The sequence below is a fragment of the Orussus abietinus genome, unplaced genomic scaffold (assembly GCF_000612105.2).
Source record: "Orussus abietinus isolate OABI.00-Male unplaced genomic scaffold, Oabi_2.0 scaffold9, whole genome shotgun sequence".
Classification (NCBI taxonomy): Eukaryota; Metazoa; Arthropoda; class Insecta; order Hymenoptera; family Orussidae; genus Orussus; species Orussus abietinus.
Window position 1 is genome coordinate 508949 of NW_019396004.1, and position 19873 is coordinate 528821.

The window sequence follows — 19873 nt, forward strand, 5'->3', positions numbered from 1 at the left end:
TTCTGATTGGTACATCAAGGGACCACTAAACATCCACTTTTAGAGACCATGGAAAATTCGTAGAAAAAATTAGATGGAAGTGCATTGACTTGATACATTACCACGTGCGAAAGGAGAATCTGCTTGATTTTACTGTTTTCCAAAAGAATTCTAACAGAAACCGCAGACATTTTACATAATTTTTGAAGAGAACAACACTTCCCAATGACCGGCAAGAACCGCGAAATTTACTAAACTAATTCTTTATTCTCTTATCTATATTTATAAATATGACGTGTCCGACATTCGACTGTTATCAAAATTACATTCCCTAGAAGATATAATACAGAGGCAACGGATGTCGACAGGGCGACCTCGGTGAAGTCTTTTGGTTCGGCGGTGAACGGTAACAAGGAATCAGGTCTTTCAATGTTCAAAGAAATATAGTACAAGTGGGGTGTGTTAACGGCTCGAGATCGTCCTTAGCCATTAACTAACGAAAGATGACGCCGTTTAATTCAGGCCCCACGAAATGCGATCATGAAGAAACACAAAGATCCAATTACAGCTTGTGAAATCGGGTAACGAGTTGCAACAAACCACACTTAATTTTATGGTACAATTCGTACGACAGTAGATACGTACGAAAGGCCAAGCCATGTTGTTCGTTTCAATGGCTTAGCCATAAGTCACTTTCGTTCACTGCACCAAAGATAATCTAATGGCACTGCGGAACAAGTTTTCAGATCCCAATTTCCCTTTTCCATTAGATAAACATATTGAGATCACGCACTAGAATGCTGGGAGGGCGTCAGTCCACCTGTGTGTTCTGGACTATGCTTCTGCTTTTTCCTTTTCTTTTCCTTCTTCCTCTTTTTTCTGGCTTCTTTTTCTTCGTCGTGTCGTTTCTGCTTCTTGTGCTTTTTTTCATGGGTATCGGGGCCACCAATATCGGTAGTGGCAGTCTCTTGACCACCAGGTACATCCCCTGGTTTGTGCTTATGCTTTTTATGCTTGTTCTTGTGCTTTCTTTGAGGAGCTTGGTTGACATATCGATACTGCTCTGGAAGCTGAAATGGATAATTATCGACATTCCATTATTGCTGGTATACATCTTATCAATGGATGTCTGAAGACACTTACCGGCCCGGGATGTAACCTAAAGCCAGCCAATTGCACACTGGTTAATGGAAGCAGTTCTTTCCCACAAATCGGAGGTTTATCTATCACCGACCTCAAAGAGCTGAAAGGAATAAACGGTTACGTCTTACAATTTTTCAGAAACCTCTCGGAGAATAGTACTCAAGATTCTCGCTGACCACGCACCTGTTGTCTCGGTGGCCTGGAGTGTCGACGATCCCAGGCAAATTGGGGAGAAACGAGGAGAGCTGTTCCTTTGGTTTCTTACCACTAAATTTACTATAGGAATGTTCCAGGCCATAATAGGCCATCAAATTCGTAGCCCCCGTGAGTTCACTTTCCCCTGCAACGCATGCACATGTGTCGACAAATCAATCTGACGTTGGTTAGCAATCGAAAGCCCCAGAAGGGATAGACCGGAGGGTGACTTACCAGGGGGCTCCTTCATTAAATAGAAGGGCCCGCTGTGGACGATGGATGGGTTCTTGCCGAGGGAAATCGTCGTTTTGAGAGTCCCCGTGGAGTCTTGTCGAGAAACAACCGGGGAACGGGCGCCCCGGGGTGAAGACTTGGGTGAATACTGCTCCGCTTTCCCGCGAAACTGATCGCCCATCATTATCCTCGCCGGGTCGGTTCACTTCATGGCCGGGTCAGAGTTCCGCGCGATCCGTGACGAGGTCGAGGGCTGTCCCCGCGTTTCCCGGGCTCCCCCAACCTTCTTGGACGTCCTCTAGGCCCTGCCAGAACGTCCCGACGAAGTCACATCCTCTGCGCTAGCACAGGCTAGCGCGAGCTGTCACGAGCTGCTGAGTCGCTACCTTCCCGCGGTGACGCATGCTCCGGGCTTTGCTTCTTCCAACCTCTCTGTTTTGCCCTCGTCGACGGTCGACCCGCACCGTCCGCGGAAAATGAAATCGTCAACTGCGGCTCGCGGAAACGCGGCGACGATCAACGCAACAATCCTCCGAGAACGGTCGGAACTCGAATGACTCGAATGATGGCGAACGAACACGATTTCATGTTGAGGTTACGTGCTGCCCTCTCACAGGAACGCAGCCGCCATATGCATTTCCTAGTGCCACCTCATTGGCCCATTCCGTTGGAGCCAAGCACAGTTAATGAGTGTTTTTCATCAAAATGCAGCTGCGATTGCGCATCATCCGTATGAAGTAGAATAACTGCCAGATGGCGCGTCGTTCAAAATTACTATAATATTCTGAAGAATTACATTGATTTACATTAACGCTTAAGTGTAAGTAGCGGCGGAATTCGATGTCTTCTCCCCACCAACTGACATTAAAGTAAAATTAGGTACAGAGAGTGTAATTAGGTTTTTTCAAAGCGATAGTCTGCTTAAAATCGTAAGGAAGATGTGCATGACAATGAACTGCATGTTTTAGAGATAAGAGAAGTATCTTTCGTAAAATGGGAATTCGCAGTAGTACGTACGATAGTGTGCACACGCAGCTGTGAAAACTGGAACCACGAAGTGCCAGAATTTAAAAACTGACTTTTCCACGGATTTTGAAAAAGCCTAGGGAACTGCGATTGTGTATTATGGCTCCAAGGCCTAGGTAATTTTCCACGATAATCGAACCATCGGTGACACTACACCCTTCGGGCAAAACTTGGGCAATGGTCTTATGAAAATCTTCCACGTCGAATCTTGCCTTCTCCAATTCCGATCCTATGCACATAGAATGCAAAAAAAACATTTTAAAACTGTGAATGAAGATTGAAGATCGATTGCTGTACCTTTGTGCCAAAAAAGTGGATGACTAGTGTACGTCAGCCATGGAATGTTCTTTGCAAATGGATTCCACTTCTTGACTAAGGGAAGAGGCTGTCCTCTGTTCCACATTATCCTTACTCCGGTCAAATTTCGTTTCCTGTTTTGATTGCACTTGTGCTTATTCAAAAGAGGATTTTAGCTGACATCTTTTGCCGCTTTACGTGCAAAATAAAATGCAAAGTACTCCACGGCAGATTGCATCGCAATAGTATAGAAGCACACAAAGGACGTGTAAGCGTGATTATGACCGAAAAACGCAATACAAACATAAGAAGCATCAAAACATCTAAAAAAACACCCAGTAAAGTACCTCGGTTCAAATTGAGAGAGACCGGATCGTGCGTCCAGTGACGACCACTGCCGACGCACCGCATTTTGAACAATGGAGGACACACCATCCGTCAAACCATTTAGGCGTCTAAAATTCAGATGCTGCATAGGGACCATTGTGACGGAGCACCAGGACAATAAACAAATTGATTCTGCTTGTCGCAACTTACGGAACAACCGAAGTCGCAGGATACTCCAACTCTCCCTTTACAAGCGTATCTACCTCTGACAACGACAATTTATAGTAGTCTAGGATGCGCAGGGATATAAAATCATACTTGACCGAGTAGAGAGCACCTTTAGTCAGAAACAGCAGTCTCTCTTTTTCCGTATCCCATAAACTTATCCTGGAAAGCATATATTTGGTATCGGAATGAGCAAGATGCTCACAGCCACGTCTACTTATAACGAGGCTTACTCCGTTAATAACCAAGTCCCAATGACATCGGCCTCTGCCTCGTCCACTAAGTCCCTGCAGCAGTCCTTTGTGGCCTGTTCAACAATTTCTTGCCTGTTTGAGAAAAAGGTGTGGGCATCGATGTGCCTGAAAGGTATACTTGGGACATTGTGCACTGGCACCGATTCAGTAGGAACGTTGTTCTTCTTTGCTGCGAGCCACCATATATTAAATTACAGCATCGGGAAGTACTTGTAGAATTATGGACTGACGTTTAAACGAAACGTATACACGCTCACCTGTGAAAGAGTCTGTTCCTTCTTTAGAGTCCCTTTCCGTTTGCTTAGCTATTTCTAATGTGGTTCTGTCAAAATTCACGGTGGGTCCTTCCTCCAATGTTTCTTCCATTTTCTTCGAAGATCAAGTTAAACTTACAAGCATTCGTGCACAACGGTGCAAAAGGTGCATCCAAGAAGCAATGATTACTGTAGAGACGAGAAGGGAAATTATTTTACGAATATTCCGTTCAAATTGAGGTTAGACTTGTGAGGCCTCTTCGATAGTTCCCTGGAAAATTCAGAATTCAGAAATGTCGATATCCTTTATTTATCGACTGAGATGTGACAGTGTTACGTAGTTCGCTCATTTAAGAATACAATAGAGGGCTAGACATTATTTTAAGAGTGCCATGCTTCAGACTTCGTTAAAAAAATTAATTGAACTCAAGATTCAAAATTTAAATGGGACTAGAGGTTTTACAATATCTTATAAATAGTCATCGTCGTACTTCGGATTTATTTATTCGTAAATAAATTATACGTGGTATTAACATCACAAAAATTATTGCAATTGAATGCAGGGAACCTAACCAGTGCCAAAAGTTAGGATCGGAGATATTCCTACTTTTCTTGTTACACAGCTCTTTCTTAAGCTCCTAATGAATAGAATGTACCAAGTTCTTTATATAAATTTAGGTGAATAGAAATTGGAAGTGTCATAAATCTTATTGTATAAATTACAGGCACATCACAGGTCACGGAAGAATTTGAATCATTTGCAATAGACGATTCTGAAATGAAAATATTTACAACTTGCCGATTGGCTGCAAATAAGTCAATTCATGTTTGTACATTTCCGGAACCAAAGCCTTCATGACAATATGGGTAATTCCTGCAGTAAGCCCCCAAATACGATGCTTTCCACCTAAGTAGGTGGGTACGATATAATTGTTCCTAAACTGCGTGTACCGAAAATTTGCAGGGTCACAAATGTTTCTCAAGCTGATGAAAAAGGCCTCCTCCACTTCGTCGGGATTAATTTTTAGTGTATCAGGATCCACTTCGCCTACATATCCTAATACAGGTAACACACTGACGTTCGTTCGCACAATGGGATTCCCACTGACCCAGATATCGACCGTATCTTTTGAAATATTTAGTTCCTCCCAAGTTTCTCTCAATGCAGTCTCCTCCAGAGACTTGTCCGCTTCGTCTTGTATTCCTCCTGGAAATGACACTTGCCCTCGATTTGTATTCAACTTGGATGAACGTAGGGTATAGAGTAACCCCAATTCTCCTTTGTGCATACACAGTGGGACTAAAACGGCAGCTTTGTTGACTTCCTGAAGCACCTTTGTTGGGAATCGGTAGTGTTTCAAAATTTCTGCACAATTCTTGCGGTTTGCTTCGCTAAGTACAACGTCTGGTTTGAGTCGATCTAAGACTTCATCTATCGTACCTTGCTTTTGTTGTGCTTCCGACTGTATGGATAAGGGAAAGTAGTTAATAATAATGTATTCATAATCGAAGGAGGCAATTCGAACCAGCATATAAATATTATAATTAGAGTGCTCGTGGTTTAATTTTTCTCGTTATCAAAGGAAACCCCCTTTCAATTCATGTGTGGAGGTCAAATATATGTATATTTTGAAGCATTCCTTCGAATTTGCTCAAAGTTGGTAAGAGTGACAGCAAAGCTAGGTCACCGCGTGACAACTCATTATTTTATTTCCCAGAAGTCGCACGGCCCGCTTGAAAGACGAAAACTCGTTTAAAATCCTTTGAACTTACAGATAACTGATGAGATATGCGCCTCAATGCCGTCAGATTCGCCGAAAGTTTCACAGCGTCTAACATGGCACATGGCAATCTCTCAAGGTTCTTCATCTTGAATTTCCATAGAACAAGGAGGTAATGGTGAAATTCTGAACTGCATCGATTCGGCTGCCGTCTATGTAGTTCCTTTTACCGTCCTAAGATGGAACCAAACGTTCTTTAAATCTGCAATGTCTTCCATTAAACAATGACGGATTAATCACGTTTTTAAGTCAAAGGTGAAGTTCTACTGTCGTTAATAAAACGCAACAGTATCACTGGACTTTATTCATGACCCTGACACTAATCTTCAACATACAATATTTTTTATCGACGGGTCCCATTATTTATATCGCTTACATACTGCTGCAATATAACTTTTAATTCATTAAATTAAACATACATTCGTCAATCTAAAATATTGGATAAAAAATTATAATACTTGGAAAAATTAATATATCATAAATGCACCATTTCCAATGGCGGCAGGCTCAATTTCACTTCCTCAGTGCACGGCTATTGCTACTCTCTGATTGGTCCGTCGGTCAACCTATCACGTACCGAGACTGGCCGCTACCCCTGCACCGCCAGTGCTCCTGCGCTCTGATTGGTCGGCACCCCACCGTGTCCCTGCCCTCGCGCTCTGATTGGTCGGCAGCTCAGTGTCCCCGCCCTCGCGCTCTGATTGGTCGGCACCCCACTGTGCCCCGCCCTCTGATTGGCCGGCCCCCCACTGTGTCCCTCCCCTCGCGCTCTGATTGGTCGACGTCCTAGGGGGTCCCCCAGCCGCGCGCTCTGATTGGTCGGCGCGTCGGGGAGCCCCCCGGCCCGAAGAGTATAAAAGGGCCTGCCCAGGCCCTAGTTCCTCATTCTGCTACCTCCAAAGCAACGAGCAACATGGAGTCCTTCAGCTACCTGATGTATGCCATTGGAGCCGGAGCGCAGGTTACCGACTTTATGTCAGTCCTTCCCGTAGAGGTTTCGTGCATCATCTTAAGGAAGCTAGATAGGGAATCTTTGTTGGACGCGGCCTTGGTGAATAGGAGGTGGTTTGCCGTGTGCAAGGGTGACCCCACTCTGCGAAGGAGGATTCGAAGATACCTGCGAGAGGAGAGGAAGAAGATGGGTCTCTCGGCGGTGCCAAAGAGGAGCGTAGCTCAAGTTCCTTCCAGAAGGTTAGATACTGAGTTCGTAACGAAGAAGGTGGTCCGGGTGGTGAAACCTGTGGCTAGTTTCTTACCATCCGTGAACCCTACCGGACCCGTTGTTAGGCCCGTTAAAAGAACCCATTCCTCCAAGATCTCTTCCGAACCCCCTAGAAAAGTTCTTAGGCTAATGCGTTAGAATAATCTAGACTAAGGTAGCATAAGTTGGGCAGTGCTGGCCAGCATTTAGAATAGGTCGACGAGAAGCTAAAGCTTCGGATAAATATAAGGTTAAGTTGTAAATTTAAGTCTGACTGTTCCTGCGCAGGAAATACTGTAATATTCTAATATTTAAGGCATAGCATTAAGATCGACTGTTTTCCGATGAAAACTTCTTTTCAATAGGTTAATTAATCTTAGTTGGACTGTTTTCAATTTTTTGAAAACTGGTTTCGGGCAAGTTATTCTTGAACTCGTTTTCATATTCCTTTTATCCTGAGCAAGGAACCCTTTCCCTCTCCAAGACGAACACACCTCTTGGGAATGGAAAGGCCCTTTGCACCTTCTTATGCAAGTCGTAAGACTGGAATTGTTAAGTGAAACGACCTTTTGGTTCCTTTCACTCAATAGTTCCACATTATCCTTCCACTTCTGCGACGTTCCGACTTCGCAGGAGTGGAAGGAATTTTTACGTTCGGTCTCCATGACGATTGAATTTTTCCAGCAAACGTCACAATTTTTTTTTAATCATACTTTAACAACGCGGACCATCGGAGGAATTCGCAGTGACGTCTTTCTCTATTGTTTCGCTTATCTTTCAGGTGAGTCATGCGATGCACTCGTTTTCCTCTTCCTGGTGATCGTTATTCCCAAAGGACATGACGTCAGACCTGAGAATGTGAGAGGGAAACTTGACATTAGAAAGGAGAGAGTAGGGTGCGGGAGCGGCGTCGCTGGAGGGAGATGAGGAGATGGCCGTAGCACGACATACCAAGAAGAAAGAAAGACAGGGATACTTAGTAGGAGAAGCCACTCCAGCGCAGCCGTGGAACGAGGTCGGTACCAAACCTGGAATGCGGTTACCTCCCTGTGTAGAAATATTTCCCTGGCCTCTGAATGGATGCTTGCGCAGTCCGCGTGCGCATCGCGTTGTCACGTGGACCGCGCTTTGTTTGCGCAATGACTCACGTTCGTGGAAACAGGGACACAATAAGCAGAAACCCTCAACGCAAACAGGAAATCCCGGATAACGGCGATATCTGGGGAATAAGCAACCTGTTTAAAGGCGATCCTTTTTTGCAATCCATAGGCATGCATTTTTTAACCGATCCACTTACCGAAATAACTGACATTGCTTTAGGACCGATTATTAAGATACACTAAAATTTCTAGGAAACATACCACTGGAGCGAACCAGCCTCTAGGTGTACACGCTTCCTGGGACGTAAACGACGTGCTGCAAAAACGGAGCAGGTTACATTCTCCAGAAGGAGACGGAGGGGGGAATTTTTCGACGGCTGGAACACGTGTACAGAAATCCACTTACCAATTTAGATCGAAATCCATGCCAGCACGTCGGGTCCGGAGGTCGGCCTCGTCAGGATGTCGACCGGATTCGAGGAATAATAATCGTGACGTAACTCGGCTGCAAAGGTTCGCCCCAATCGATGATTCAAGGAAAGCCCCGAGTTCTACGAGAACCTTGAGAAGGGGCATCGATTACCTTCTCTCGCCTCACGTGTAAACCACGTCAGGAGAAACAGCTGGAAGCCTCCATACCGATACGGTATATGTTAATAAAGTCCTTGATTACTCGTTCTTACCTCGTCGCGCTCACCTCACCTACGCCAATTGACATCGTTCCAGGGCACCCCTGCTTACGGAACGCGAATCGCAGCTGAAACAGGCAAAAAAAAAAAATTAAATAACGATACAACGTACACAAGGAGCGATAATTTTATATAACGATGTTTTCCTCAATACCAATTGACGTTACTCCCCGGGTTACTCATTTTTTCCCCGAGTCTCGAATATCTCGCCGATAACGATACCAGCTCGACAGACTCGATACCGAGAACATATGGTTTGCGTGGCGTAACCTTCGGGCGATCCCCGATAACGCGAGTAAATGAACTTTAAACTTATCTGCAGACCTGAACTGCGCCTTAATTTCGCGAACAACGAGTCGTATTTTTCGAAACGAAAATGCGACCACGAGGTGACGTTTACATACGCAAGGTAAACGAAATTCCTGGGTCCACCCCCGAGGACGAACACGTTCCACTCCTCCCCTTGTCTACGGATAAAGAAAACCATTTCTTCCTTCCGTTTCGACTTACATACCGCAGGTTGCTAAAAAATCCCATCTCCATCCGATGAGTGCAGGTGTCCAAGAGGTGCATCTCCATTTTCCCCGGGTGAAGCGGGCTTGCCCAGAAAAGTGTGGCGCGCACCGTTCCCGGAATCGCGAAGGTGGAGGTGGCAGTGCGCGGTCACGTGGCCGGCCTCCGGAAGCGGAGAGGGAGGGTCGGTCGGCGGAGCCGATAAAACGGCCCGCGCGCGCTCCGGCGCTCAGTTCGGCTCGGACTTCGGACTCTTGAGTTTGATTGAGTTTTCCTTGGAGGGAAGGTTTTTATTTGTTTGGTGCGCTCATTGTATGGGTGAGTAGCAGGGCCGGTATTTCGGTCCCTGACGGAGGTCGTCGGAACGGGGTCACTGCGTGGCGCCTATAACCGGAGGATGACAGGGCCCGGTCCGCGTCGCGACACGAGGCGGAGGCGCGCCGACCTTGTCGGTCGTTAACGCGTGACGCGTCCTCGCACTCTCCGGCAGGGACCGAGCGTTGCTCCTAAACGCGTCACCGTTACCTCTTTATCGCGCCTCGTCATGCGGAGGAGCCTCGAGAGGGGCGGATATCTTTGTCGTCGCGTCGTCTCTGGGCGCCCTCCTCTCAGCTGTGGTGGAGTCGGCCAATGGCTCGCGTTTACCCTCGACGATCTTCGTAGAATATTTCCGCCAAAGGGCCGGAATCTCGCCGCTCGAATGGTCTAGCGAAGACTAGAAACTGGCCGCCATCTTGGATCGCGAAGGCGGGCTCACGGGGACCTTTAAACCGCCACATAACCTGACAAACGATATGCATTAAACCGTTGCTGTCGCTTAACGTTACGAGTAAATTCACCGTCCTTCGTTTACGTCACGAAATACCGGGAATGCTCTTCTTAAGTTCAGGGAAGTGCGAGGACATGGCGGGGGAATATTAATAAGGGGCGAGGCCGAGAATCGCTTACCTGGGGGTGGTGATCCTGGTGGATGTCGGGTTCTTGTTGAAACGTCGAGGGCGATGTAACTCGCAGGGCAGGATTGGATAAACCGCAGGGTACACGTGGCGTGGAGGGGTCAACATCGTGTTTATTGATTGGCCACGCGCGCTCTCGTCGGCCGCCATCTTGGACACGTGACTGGCGCCGAAATTTGAATCGGGACGCTGTCTCCTCGAGGCGCCTCTGTGATCTATGTGACATATCCTTCCGCTCATATATTTAGGTGTGGCTATTGACCGTATACGATAGCGATGACCCACTTTAAAATTTATTTAGTGGGTCATCCGAGCAATATCAATATACGAGCGGGAGGGTATACGTTGAAACAGTGTCGTGATTTTATGGGGAAACAAGGGGAGTTACGTGTGACGTGTTACTTGCAGAGCGAGAGAAGAGTATAAAGCACGGAGAGAGCCCTGTTGCGCCGATAAGCAGCTGCAGGGATGAACTTGGGTACGTACCAACGGTGGGCCGCTGGGGCAGCGAATGGCCGAGTTGACTCGAGAGGGCAGGAAGATGGGGCCAGCCGCAGGGCCAGGCACGAGGGCCCTGGATCAGGGGGGTGCCACTGCCCCTGCCGGTCTGGGCGCACTACGAGTCACCTGCCCTGACCGTCGACACGGTCGAGCACTATGAGGAACTGGCAGGCAGCGTTGAACTAGAGACGCAACGGTTACTGCGAGAGCATCGCTATGACACCGTCGGAAACTTCCTCAGGTAAATTTTTCCTACGATCCTCTGTCCCGTCCATCGACGAGGGCATTCCTCTTCTTCCGCACCTAACGAACGACTCCTTCCAGGTTGTACAAGGATTACAAGGCGAGCGGGGAGGCCACGCTGGATCGGTTCTATCGCAAGTACCAGCCGATGATAACCGACCAACACCATACCTGCGTGGGTCTTGGCTTCGAGCTGCTGAGGCGTTTGTGCGGACTCGAGGACCGCTTCCCCGGGATCGCTGGCGGCCTATACTTGGTCTCCTGCGAGGAGGTAATCCGATCCTACCGCTCGTGGAACAGCGGAGAATTTTCTTTCTCTTTCTTCAATTTGGCCTCGATCCCCAAATTAATCGGCAGCGTTTCCTATCCTCTTAATCTTTAACCCGTAGACGATCGGTGACATCGCGAGCTACGTGGGCGGCCCCCCAGCGGCCGACAGCGGGGAGAAGGAGCACGTCCTGGTGTGCCTGAAGATCGAGATAGGCGGTCGTCGAGGAGTTCTTCTATTGGACCCCGGGTACCATGTGGCCCGAGTTATCACCGTCATGGCGGACAAGCTCTATCCGCACACCGGGTGGTTCACCCAATCCGACGAGCCTGGATGCAAGAAGGAATACAACTACTTCACCTGCGCCCAGGACCCCGACTACGTGGAGTGGCACGAACGCGAGACCCGACCCGGGGGCTCGGAGCGCACCCAGGCGGCGCTCGTCTACGTGGCTAGGCCGTACTTGACGGCGATCGACGTCACCGAGCGCAGGAATCTCGTCTACAACTTCCGCAGTCTGCTCGCCCGAGACACCAAGGGCCACGTGGTCGCCGGCGTCTACTTCCCGGTGGTCCTCGACCTGAAGAACGAACAGCTCTTCACTGTCTTCTACCAGACGAACCATGGCAAGAGGAGGGTCAAGATGCCCTTCTTCAAGTTCTGCAGCTCGCCGAAGGTAAGCGGAGCGAAGAACACCCAAGGTGGGATCTCTCCCAGGAGTTGATTTAAGATGACAACGAGATAATCTTGATTTCAGATAAGTCCCGACGCCGAAGAGACCACCGTCATATCGGAGTGCGCTCGTCAGTTGGGCCTCCCCAAGGAGAGCCTGGAGAGCCTTCTATCGGACCTCGCTGCCGTCATGAGCGACACGTCTTTCGTGGCGCAACTCCTGGCCATCAACGCCAGGATCAACACCCTGGCAGAGGATAACTAACAGACGTCGAGCCGTCTGGCCTGGGGCCGACGCCTCGTCCACGGATCCTTAGGTTGCCTTCGTCGGATCTTCTTTTATTTTCGCTTCGTTCTCCTTTATCGTCTCTCACGGTTTCGTTCGCCTTTCGTTTTGCGCTGATCCTTTGTCGGTCTCTTTTATTCGTGAGAGAGAAGGGAAGGGCTGGCTAGTTAACCCTGCTCCTAGTCACTTCGTGCCGACTAATCTGGAAGAATCCTGGGAATATCCTGTGCAGGAATTTCACTATCTTGACCTTTGGTACTCTGAAAAATGTTTTTAAATTATGACTATCTGGTGTGTTCCGTGTCTGATTTATAATAGTATGTACTTCTATCTCTCATTGATTTTTTTTTTTTTTTTTTTAAGGTACTGGAAATTTTGATTCAGTCTCGATGAGGCATGGAGTGACTTAGTTTGGAGCAATTGCTTATCCATTAGATAGACGACGATTTTCGTTCGTTTTCCGGTCCTTCGATGACAATTCGAGAAATCGACGCTATTCTCAACACAGGATGGACTAAATTCTACTCTTTAGCAGTTGTATATTTTATCTACAGAAGAAAAACAATATCACGGGGTCTTTGTTGTAACACCGTTCGTTTCCTCTTATTTTTTTCTTGGTTTCTAAGGTACACGATATTTATTTTATTACATACTGCGACTTCATCCTTGCGTACACACGCCTTGGTGGTCTTCAACGAGAGTATTGTGTATCTTCTATCGTCTCTGTCTCTTTTTTTTTGCTTTGTGGGAATAAATTTTAGTAAAGGAGCCTAAGATACTGGTATATATTCAATTACCACATAATCGCTATTCCCTTCATGCAGATCCTTTGTTCTTTTTTTAATATCCTTTGTTTACGCGTTTACCCATTAAAAATAAGAATACTACTGGAAGAAAGAAAAGGACAAAAGAAGGTTCCAGGTATTCCAAGTTACATTGTACGCTAAACGACTTGTCGCTATATCTACGCTTAAATACCATGAATATTTTACATCGAGATAATTCGAGATAAATACGTAACGACAGACCTCCGTGTCGTAGTCGTGAAATGGTTATAAACGGCGAGATCCGAGTGAAATGTGAAAGGTTAAGAAATTTGCATACCACATTCTGGAACTCGCCGTTTGTTAGTAATCAATCGAACTAAAAGTATTTCCGAGACCTATTCAAGAGCTCGAAGGAGACTCACCATGAAGTAAACTGTGGCGGTCTCAATAATTCCACATAGTTGATTTATGTTGACACATAATTCTCGAGGTTTGAGGTTACCTCGAGAGAGGTTAACAACGCAGTCTGTTAGTTTTATACGGTTATAAGACGAAGCAGACTACATTGCGCGGTTCTTTAGCGATCCTCTCAATCGTCACTGCGGGGCGCCACGTGCCGTTTGGTGCTCGCTTCCGGTTCCGGTGTGTGTTCGCGCTTTCTGCTCCCGGAAGTGGCCGTCGCCGTGACTTCCGCCTTCGCCGTGGGGCTCGCTCGAGGCTTCGAAGAAGAGGAGCTGAAAGACACGCGACTTCTGTATTAAAATCGTACCGTTTGCCTCGCAAATGAGAATTCCAAAGCGACCAAAACTGGACGTGAAAAATCAATCGTACATATTATTTTCCTACGTTAGGGTGAACTTAGCTCGGCTAGTTAATAAACAGGGATGTAACGCAACGTACTTACGTTGCATAAGCGTCACCGGCGTCTACTACGCTTTTTAAAACTTATTAATATTTGCGGCTGTACCTGCAAGACATAAGACGGATATTCCATATCTGATGTCACGATACTCTTTTCATCCTATCAAGCGAAACTATTCGACACTTGTTCTGTTCATCTCTACGCGTTATACCACAAAACTTGGTATAGCTTTGTATAAGATGCGGATGTACTTGCGAAAGACATCAAGTTTCCTAAAAGTAACCTTTGTCTTGACAAATTAATGATACAGTGCCACACAGGTTAATTTTATGATACAAAAAAACCCTTTTTATATTTCATTTATCCTGTAGCTTAAGGCAGTTCATCTAAAGCTGCGTTTAGCCGTCGGTTTCGCCTAACTTGGATAAATTATATACAAAAGCTGGGGCATGCAAGCATTACACTTACCGAGAAACTGAGCTGGAGTTGCAGGTTTTGGAAGGAACGGAGGATTTTATGCTTCGCCTTGGAGAAGGGGCCCACCTTGGGTGACTAGATTGCCGACTACGAAAGCACAACCAACGAACCACAAGCAGCCCGACAACGTGAAAAGAAAAAAAGGAAACTAATGTGAAAAGGCAATTAAATCATGAAAAAAAAAAAAAAACGAGTATAAAAATTATTTAGAACAAATAATGAAATCGCGTAGGCTTTTATTGTGATGCGATTTAACGGTAAATTTTACAAGGTCTCAGATCAAATCGGGATATGAACAGGGGCAACATCGTGCTAGATCCTTCTACTTGCTCCAATCAATCAATCTATGAGATTTTCCAGGCTTCTTCTTGTATCTAATAAATTACAACGTTTTTACTTGTGATTACATGCAAACTCATGCTTTTAATAAAACCTTGTAATACTGAGTCCCTTTTTTTCAACATTGTGTTTAAATACGTCTATTTCCTTTTGCTACTATATCGGACACTAAGATCAGATTTTTTTAGGTTAAAGAAAAAAGTTGTGGTTAGAATTGTGTCAAACTTTTAGCAGAAGCGGTAATGCTTGGACCTCTAAAAGTTGCTACAAGTGGTTGATGCAGAAGACCATACCAGATTTGTCTACTGATTTTTTTATAATCCTTAAAATTACTGTAAAATTAATGAACAGACCTTGTTGTTGTCACCGGTGCTGGCAATGCCAGTCTGCCGTGGTCTTGAGTACCTCTATTGTTTGACAAATTTTGGCTGCTATAATTGGTTACTCCAAGGGAGCCTATCTGCCGTCGAGTCTTCGTCTGCCATTCCTTGTTGAAAGAATCAGCTTCCTCTGAATATTAAAACAAAGAAATAAATACATGGAAATAGTTTCGCTTCATCAGTAGACTGCCTTGATACCATGTGTTCTATAGAAAATAAATGCACTGTGAATATACCTTCATCAAGATTAATAAATTCCTGACGTTCCTCTTCATCCCCATTGTGATAATTCTGTTCTCTCTCAAGAATATGACCTCTATCACCAATGTGATGGCCAATAGCCATCTTCTTCGTGCCAGTGCGAGAATCGCAAACGGTTTTCTTTGTCTCCTTAACACCACCAGGTGCAGTTCTGGTGGATTTCGATACCTGGTACACCTGAGGACGTCCGTCTGGTCCACTGGTCATAGTCATCATCGAGCTAGTCATGAAAGAATGACAGTTTCCATCGTTTGGGGCCATATTATTCTGCGAATCATGTGAGATCATAAGTAATACCAATTTTAAATATAAAATAAATTTTTTTGATACCGTTGACTTACAAGATCAGTAAAAATGCGGCTCATATTAAATGAGGGAACAGGTGGGAATCTAAATGGCATCATTTGGAGGTCACCCTGAGAAGTACCATTTTGTTGACAGTAATCAGTGATAGCGGGTGGGCCCATCATGCCGAAGGGGTCACTGAAGAGTGAATTCATCATGGTGTTCATATGTCTCATGGATCGCATGTGGGACCTGTCGAGTAGAACATTAGATTTTGATTTTATCCTTTAACGCAATAAATATTTTTGTTCACCCATTTAAGGAGTTCTTAATTTATAATTTTATCATTTACATTATTGACCATCAAGTGGGCCATTCTAAGCTTAACGAGACTCCGATTTAGAATAATTCTAGAGAGTGTTATTAAAAGTTGAACATCGGGAGAAGTTTCCATGGATACAACCAGGTATATACATGCATATAATTTAAAAATGTGACAATTAAAAATATAGTTCAAGGAGTAAACACACATCGTTCATTGCTTTAAGGATAGCTTAGTAAATAATGATCTCTCCCGATGCCACCAAACTGGAAACATTCCAACGCTTTCAACGAGTAAATTAGAAAAATCAATCAATCTCGAGGATCTCAGATGAAGTTGAATCAAAGGACAATAAAAGCCAATAACAGTTGAAATTTATACATCAGCGTAAACAAAAAACTGAGTTCTGTATTCTGCAGTGAACATACCCGAATATAGGGTCATCCTCAAAATCGCCAACAAGCGAGCCAAACAGTGACATATTGGAGACGGTAGGTTTTCAAAACCTACGAATTTGTCCTTGTAGAATGTTGTAGAACAAGCAGGAGGGGATCTGAGTAATCCTGGTTAGGTTTCACCACAACTTACGGCGCTCCAGCGGTCGTTTGTTACAGAAACAACTAAATTTCCGTCTCCTTGTTCGTTCGCTTCACAAGACGGGATAGAACAGTCTAGAAGATGGGAAAAGTCAACGAATATTAGCGAACGCGGACCACGAACGGATCGTGTTTCTAAATGACCACGTGGTTACCGTCCAACGCGCGGATTGGTTGATGTTATTTCCACTGGAACACGCACATAACACACTCTGATTGGTCGGCGGCCATTTCCGTTGGAACGTCACTACGTATCACGAAATTTGAAGTGAGGTCACCTTCTATCTACCTGCTTTGACTCCGTGGTCAAATGCTGCACTCTGATTGGCTCACGGCTTACTCTTTCAATTTCAAATTTATTTCGGCTTACCGGTTAGGACATGTTTGAGCCTGTAGGCTCCAACGCGTTTTTGAAGAAGTTAGACCAAAATATATCGAAGAATTTGAAGACAAATTTCAGAAAAGTGGCAAGAGGAGCTGTTTCAAGAAAATCGAAGGCTCCCTGTATTGTTTTATCGCGTTTACTGGTCTGGCTGTATGACCTAGACTGATTCCTTTGGATGAACTGAATCAGGAACAACCGTCAGGGCATCTTCAATAATTCAAGTAATCCACTTTCCACGGTAATCTCTTCTTCTACGGTATTGTAATATTTAATTATATCTTCATATATTTTTTATGGTGTAGGGATAAAAGAGACACATAAATGGAAGACATGGAGTCTCGTTTACCAAAGCCAAAATTTGGCTTAAGAAAAGCAGCTAGTGCAAATAACGTAAGTGCAGGTGAGAGTACCTTAGGAGGTGGAACGAAAAACAATGTGCAAAGTAAGTCCACAAAAGTACTAAATGAGGTTGAACTTGCTGCAAAACCAGCTTTTACAAGAGCAAAGACTTCTGCAAACATTGCCCGATCAGTTTCCAACATAAAAGTGGCAGCGAAGAGACCTGCTACTACCGTTTCTGTCGGTGTGACTAAACGGCCTAATCTCCGAGAGACTACAAAGCCTAAACTTGTTCGAGAAACCACAAAGTTGCAGGCCAACATCGAAAATAACAAACCCATAGTTCCTAAGCCTAGTAAGTGGGATCTAAAAGGTCGAGTGGCTTATGCTGAGAATGAAGTGACAGATTATAAGGAAAAGGTTAAGCATTTGTCGTCTAGAAATAAAGAGCTCGAAGAGGTTGTCAGTGAGCTGTCGGAGAAAGAGACCACCAGCAGACTAAAATTGGAGAAGCTAGGAACAGAGAACTGTGAATTGATTAAGAGCTTGGATTTATTGAAGGCAGAGACAGCAGAAATAAAAGAAAAAAATGAAGAGTTGAACGTGAGGCTGAGAAATACCGAAGAGAATCTTCAGGATACAACTGTAAGGCTGAAGAGCTACCAGGACAAGTGCAAAGAGCAGGAGGAAATAATATCTCGGAATAGTTATGAGGTAGAAACTTTAAAGACTGATCTGGAGGAACAGAAAAATAAGAACTTCGTATTAACCAGAGATAAAGATGAACTCCAGAATTTGGTATATAGCATGGATAAAGAACGCAGGGTGCTCCACAATGCTATGCAGGAGCTAAAAGGAAATATTAGGGTGTTTTGTCGGGTTCGACCAAGGATTTCTAATGAACTCTCCAAAACGTGAGTAAAGATTAAATTCCTTATTTTTTTTAACACTTCTGAATTTTTTAGAGCTCATTGTACTCGATGTTTTATTTTTATTCTTGCAGATTATGCTCCATTAATTATCTGGACGAGTGCACAATAGAAGTTGGGCGAGGGGACGTTCCGGACACGCCAGCAGTTGGGGGAAAAGTGAGAGGAACTCGTCAAGAGTTTACCTTCGACAAGGTTTTTTCACCAAATGCTTCGCAGGCAGATATCTTTGAGGAATTATCCTTACTTGTGCAATCTGCACTCGAGGGCTACAACGTGTGTGTCTTTGCCTATGGGCAGACAGGTTCTGGGAAGACCTACACTATGGAGGGTCTTTCAGAATCAATGGACACCGAAGGCATGATTCCAAGAACGGTGAGTAACTTGTGAAATTTAGGTGATACTGTATATGGAAGCTATTTTTTTTTTTTACAAAATATAAATTATTATAAATTAACAACTTTGCAGGTGAGACACATTTTCAAGGAGATGAAGCAATTGGAGCTTCTTGGGTGGGAGTACAAAATTGAGGCTAGTTTCCTAGAAATTTACAATGAGCATATCGTTGACCTATTGGACTCTCAACTAAAGACTCACGAAATCCGAATGGTCGACAACAAAGGATCCGAACTTTACGTAAGCAATCTTAAAGTCGAAGAGATTCAAAGTCCCGAAGAGCTTCAAGAATTCTTGATAATTGCTCAGCGTAATCGAGCAGTTGCAGCTACATCATCCAATGAAAGGTATGTATCACTTATGATCAAGGAATATATGGAAATGAACCGCATAAATTGATAGCACTCTTTTGTTAACTTGAACAAATAAAAAAGTTAACGAATACTTTATATTTAATTTCAGATCGTCCCGATCACATTCGGTTGCACGGATTCGTTTGATAGGCACTCATCAAAGGAAACAGGAGACCTGTATCGGCAGTCTCAACTTGGTAGATCTAGCTGGTTCTGAAAGGCTGAAAACCGAGGAAGCTGCCAGAACAGTGGAAACGAAGAACATCAATCGCTCCCTTGCCAATCTAGGGAACGTAATCCTGGCGCTCTTAAAAAAGCAGGACCATGTGCCTTACAGAAACTCCAAGCTAACCCACCTGTTGATGCCATCGCTTGGTGGCAACTCGAAGACTTTGATGTTGTTGAACATCTCTCCGCTTTCAGAGTGCTACAATGAAACTCTGAATTCTCTTCGATTCGCTAGCAATGTTAACAGTTGTAGAATAGGAAACGTCAGACGAACGCGAACCATTTTACATAAGGATTAAAAAACAAAAAAATAGAATTCACGTGTCTGCCTCGAATGAATTTTAAAATATTTTTTAGGACATACGAGGTGGTTGATTTTACCTCGTTACGGAACTTTACCAGCTATCAACGTTTTTGTACAACTTTAGTGCTATGATAACGAGAGTAATAATTTAATACTGCGTATAAATTAATCTCCTAATTTCCCAACCTTTGATAGAATTAAAGCATTTAATTTCCGTATTCAATGATTAGCCTTACTACGGTTTTTTTACAAAACCAGAAAGCATATGCAGTAAACGTGGATATAACAGATTAACTTATAAAAGTGCTGCTGACGTACAGGTTCTAACTTTTGTTACGAATAGAACATGTGATCGTGCGTCATTTTGTATAACTTAAAAAAATTTTGGAAGCAGTTAAATTTTGTATATGTAAAAATAAACCAAATGGACAACGATTTGATTAAAAATCGTATGTTATAACACGTTTGCTTGTTGCTGTACTATTACGCCAATTAGGGGAATGAAA

General features: G+C 44.6%; 8 protein-coding genes across 13 annotated transcripts; 3 read left to right on the forward strand and 5 right to left on the reverse strand.

Annotated features, from left to right (window-relative positions):
• Positions 1–109: 109 nt before the first annotated feature.
• Positions 110–2242, reverse strand: LOC105701054 (mediator of RNA polymerase II transcription subunit 19). Of its 2 annotated transcripts, none has more exons than XM_023434331.1 (4): positions 1552–2242; positions 1306–1465; positions 1123–1222; positions 110–1049 (listed from the first exon to the last, which is right to left on the reverse strand). In XM_023434331.1, the coding sequence occupies exons 1-4, from the start codon at positions 1733–1735 to the stop codon at positions 765–767; spliced, it is 729 nt and encodes a 242-aa protein (XP_023290099.1). In that variant the 5' UTR covers positions 1736–2242; the 3' UTR covers positions 110–764. The 2 variants fall into 2 exon arrangements, with proteins under 2 accessions (XP_023290099.1, XP_012282891.1); XM_012427468.1 differs by having other exon boundaries at positions 227–1049; positions 1306–1462.
• A 70-nt stretch (positions 2243–2312) lies between these two features.
• LOC105701053 (tumor protein p63-regulated gene 1-like protein) lies at positions 2313–4133 on the reverse strand. The gene is made up of 6 exons (XM_012427465.2): positions 3938–4133; positions 3660–3849; positions 3412–3588; positions 3222–3329; positions 2875–3008; positions 2313–2806 (listed from the first exon to the last, which is right to left on the reverse strand). The coding sequence occupies exons 1-6, from the start codon at positions 4044–4046 to the stop codon at positions 2619–2621; spliced, it is 906 nt and encodes a 301-aa protein (XP_012282888.1). The 5' UTR covers positions 4047–4133; the 3' UTR covers positions 2313–2618.
• A 289-nt stretch (positions 4134–4422) lies between these two features.
• Positions 4423–6410, reverse strand: LOC105700944 (nucleoside diphosphate-linked moiety X motif 8). Its single transcript, XM_012427268.1, has 3 exons — positions 6293–6410; positions 5708–5889; positions 4423–5397 (listed from the first exon to the last, which is right to left on the reverse strand). The coding sequence occupies exons 2-3, from the start codon at positions 5801–5803 to the stop codon at positions 4723–4725; spliced, it is 771 nt and encodes a 256-aa protein (XP_012282691.1). The 5' UTR covers positions 5804–5889; positions 6293–6410; the 3' UTR covers positions 4423–4722.
• Positions 6411–6604: 194 nt separating this feature from the next.
• Positions 6605–8694, forward strand: LOC105700945. The gene is made up of 2 exons (XM_012427269.2): positions 6605–7931; positions 8269–8694. Exon 1 carries the CDS (start codon positions 6629–6631, stop codon positions 7073–7075), a length of 447 nt encoding a protein of 148 aa, XP_012282692.1. The 5' UTR covers positions 6605–6628; the 3' UTR covers positions 7076–7931; positions 8269–8694.
• A 751-nt stretch (positions 8695–9445) lies between these two features.
• Positions 9446–12918, forward strand: LOC105700943. Its single transcript, XM_012427265.1, has 5 exons — positions 9446–9536; positions 10583–10916; positions 11000–11189; positions 11308–11862; positions 11944–12918. The coding sequence occupies exons 3-5, from the start codon at positions 11067–11069 to the stop codon at positions 12121–12123; spliced, it is 858 nt and encodes a 285-aa protein (XP_012282688.1). The 5' UTR covers positions 9446–9536; positions 10583–10916; positions 11000–11066; the 3' UTR covers positions 12124–12918.
• Positions 9544–10576, reverse strand: LOC105700946. The gene is made up of 2 exons (XM_012427270.1): positions 10167–10576; positions 9544–10000 (listed from the first exon to the last, which is right to left on the reverse strand). The coding sequence occupies exons 1-2, from the start codon at positions 10412–10414 to the stop codon at positions 9934–9936; spliced, it is 315 nt and encodes a 104-aa protein (XP_012282693.1). The 5' UTR covers positions 10415–10576; the 3' UTR covers positions 9544–9933.
• A 124-nt stretch (positions 12919–13042) lies between the features above and the next one.
• Positions 13043–16546, reverse strand: LOC105700942 (myeloid leukemia factor). 4 transcript variants are annotated; one of them, XM_012427259.2, is made up of 7 exons: positions 16426–16546; positions 16266–16343; positions 15572–15767; positions 15206–15497; positions 14943–15099; positions 14242–14337; positions 13043–13645 (listed from the first exon to the last, which is right to left on the reverse strand). In XM_012427259.2, the coding sequence occupies exons 2-7, from the start codon at positions 16316–16318 to the stop codon at positions 13501–13503; spliced, it is 939 nt and encodes a 312-aa protein (XP_012282682.1). In that variant the 5' UTR covers positions 16319–16343; positions 16426–16546; the 3' UTR covers positions 13043–13500. The 4 variants fall into 4 exon arrangements, with proteins under 4 accessions (XP_012282682.1, XP_023290056.1, XP_012282683.1 ...); XM_012427261.2 differs by adding an exon at positions 13816–13878 and having other exon boundaries at positions 13508–13645; positions 16266–16543; XM_023434288.1 differs by having other exon boundaries at positions 16266–16544.
• A 268-nt stretch (positions 16547–16814) lies between these two features.
• Positions 16815–19645, forward strand: LOC105701024 (protein claret segregational). 2 transcript variants are annotated; one of them, XM_012427419.1, is made up of 5 exons: positions 16815–17056; positions 17121–18071; positions 18161–18461; positions 18555–18829; positions 18945–19645. In XM_012427419.1, the coding sequence occupies exons 2-5, from the start codon at positions 17140–17142 to the stop codon at positions 19360–19362; spliced, it is 1926 nt and encodes a 641-aa protein (XP_012282842.1). In that variant the 5' UTR covers positions 16815–17056; positions 17121–17139; the 3' UTR covers positions 19363–19645. The 2 variants fall into 2 exon arrangements, with proteins under 2 accessions (XP_012282842.1, XP_012282841.1); XM_012427418.1 differs by having other exon boundaries at positions 16815–17039.
• Positions 19646–19873: the final 228 nt, after the last annotated feature.

Bases quoted from the DNA above. Each gene is read 5' to 3' on its own strand.
- LOC105701054 (XM_023434331.1), bottom strand. From the start codon at position 1,735: ATGATGGGCGATCAGTTTCGCGGGAAAGCGGAGCAGTATTCACCCAAG. The intron at 1,223-1,305 runs GTGCGTGGTCAG...TATTCCTTTCAG, and splicing joins CCAGGCCACCGAGACAACAG to CTCTTTGAGGTCGGTGATAG. The intron at 1,050-1,122 runs GTAAGTGTCTTC...TATCCATTTCAG, and splicing joins TTAGGTTACATCCCGGGCCG to CTTCCAGAGCAGTATCGATA.
- LOC105700946 (XM_012427270.1), bottom strand. From the start codon at position 10,414: ATGAGCGGAAGGATATGTCACATAGATCACAGAGGCGCCTCGAGGAGA. The intron at 10,001-10,166 runs GTAAGCGATTCT...ATCGTTTGTCAG, and splicing joins ACCAGGATCACCACCCCCAG to GTTATGTGGCGGTTTAAAGG.
- LOC105701053 (XM_012427465.2), bottom strand. From the start codon at position 4,046: ATGGAAGAAACATTGGAGGAAGGACCCACCGTGAATTTTGACAGAACC. The intron at 3,589-3,659 runs GTAAGCCTCGTT...TATGCTTTCCAG, and splicing joins GGGACTTGGTTATTAACGGA to GATAAGTTTATGGGATACGG. The intron at 3,009-3,221 runs GTACTTTACTGG...CAATCAAAACAG, and splicing joins CTCTCTCAATTTGAACCGAG to GAAACGAAATTTGACCGGAG.
- LOC105700943 (XM_012427265.1), top strand. From the start codon at position 11,067: ATGATAACCGACCAACACCATACCTGCGTGGGTCTTGGCTTCGAGCTG. The intron at 11,190-11,307 runs GTAATCCGATCC...TTTAACCCGTAG, and splicing joins ACTTGGTCTCCTGCGAGGAG to ACGATCGGTGACATCGCGAG. The intron at 11,863-11,943 runs GTAAGCGGAGCG...TCTTGATTTCAG, and splicing joins AGTTCTGCAGCTCGCCGAAG to ATAAGTCCCGACGCCGAAGA.
- LOC105700942 (XM_012427259.2), bottom strand. From the start codon at position 16,318: ATGTCACTGTTTGGCTCGCTTGTTGGCGATTTTGAGGATGACCCTATA. The intron at 15,100-15,205 runs GTATATTCACAG...TTTAATATTCAG, and splicing joins ATTTATTAATCTTGATGAAG to AGGAAGCTGATTCTTTCAAC. The intron at 13,646-14,241 runs GTAAGTGTAATG...CGTGTCTTTCAG, and splicing joins AACTCCAGCTCAGTTTCTCG to CTCCTCTTCTTCGAAGCCTC.
- LOC105700944 (XM_012427268.1), bottom strand. From the start codon at position 5,803: ATGAAGAACCTTGAGAGATTGCCATGTGCCATGTTAGACGCTGTGAAA. The intron at 5,398-5,707 runs GTAAGTTCAAAG...TTATCCATACAG, and splicing joins GCATATCTCATCAGTTATCT to TCGGAAGCACAACAAAAGCA.
- LOC105701024 (XM_012427419.1), top strand. From the start codon at position 17,140: ATGGAAGACATGGAGTCTCGTTTACCAAAGCCAAAATTTGGCTTAAGA. The intron at 18,072-18,160 runs GTGAGTAAAGAT...TTATTCTTGCAG, and splicing joins TCTAATGAACTCTCCAAAAC to ATTATGCTCCATTAATTATC. The intron at 18,830-18,944 runs GTATGTATCACT...ATTTAATTTCAG, and splicing joins GCTACATCATCCAATGAAAG to ATCGTCCCGATCACATTCGG.
- LOC105700945 (XM_012427269.2), top strand. From the start codon at position 6,629: ATGGAGTCCTTCAGCTACCTGATGTATGCCATTGGAGCCGGAGCGCAG.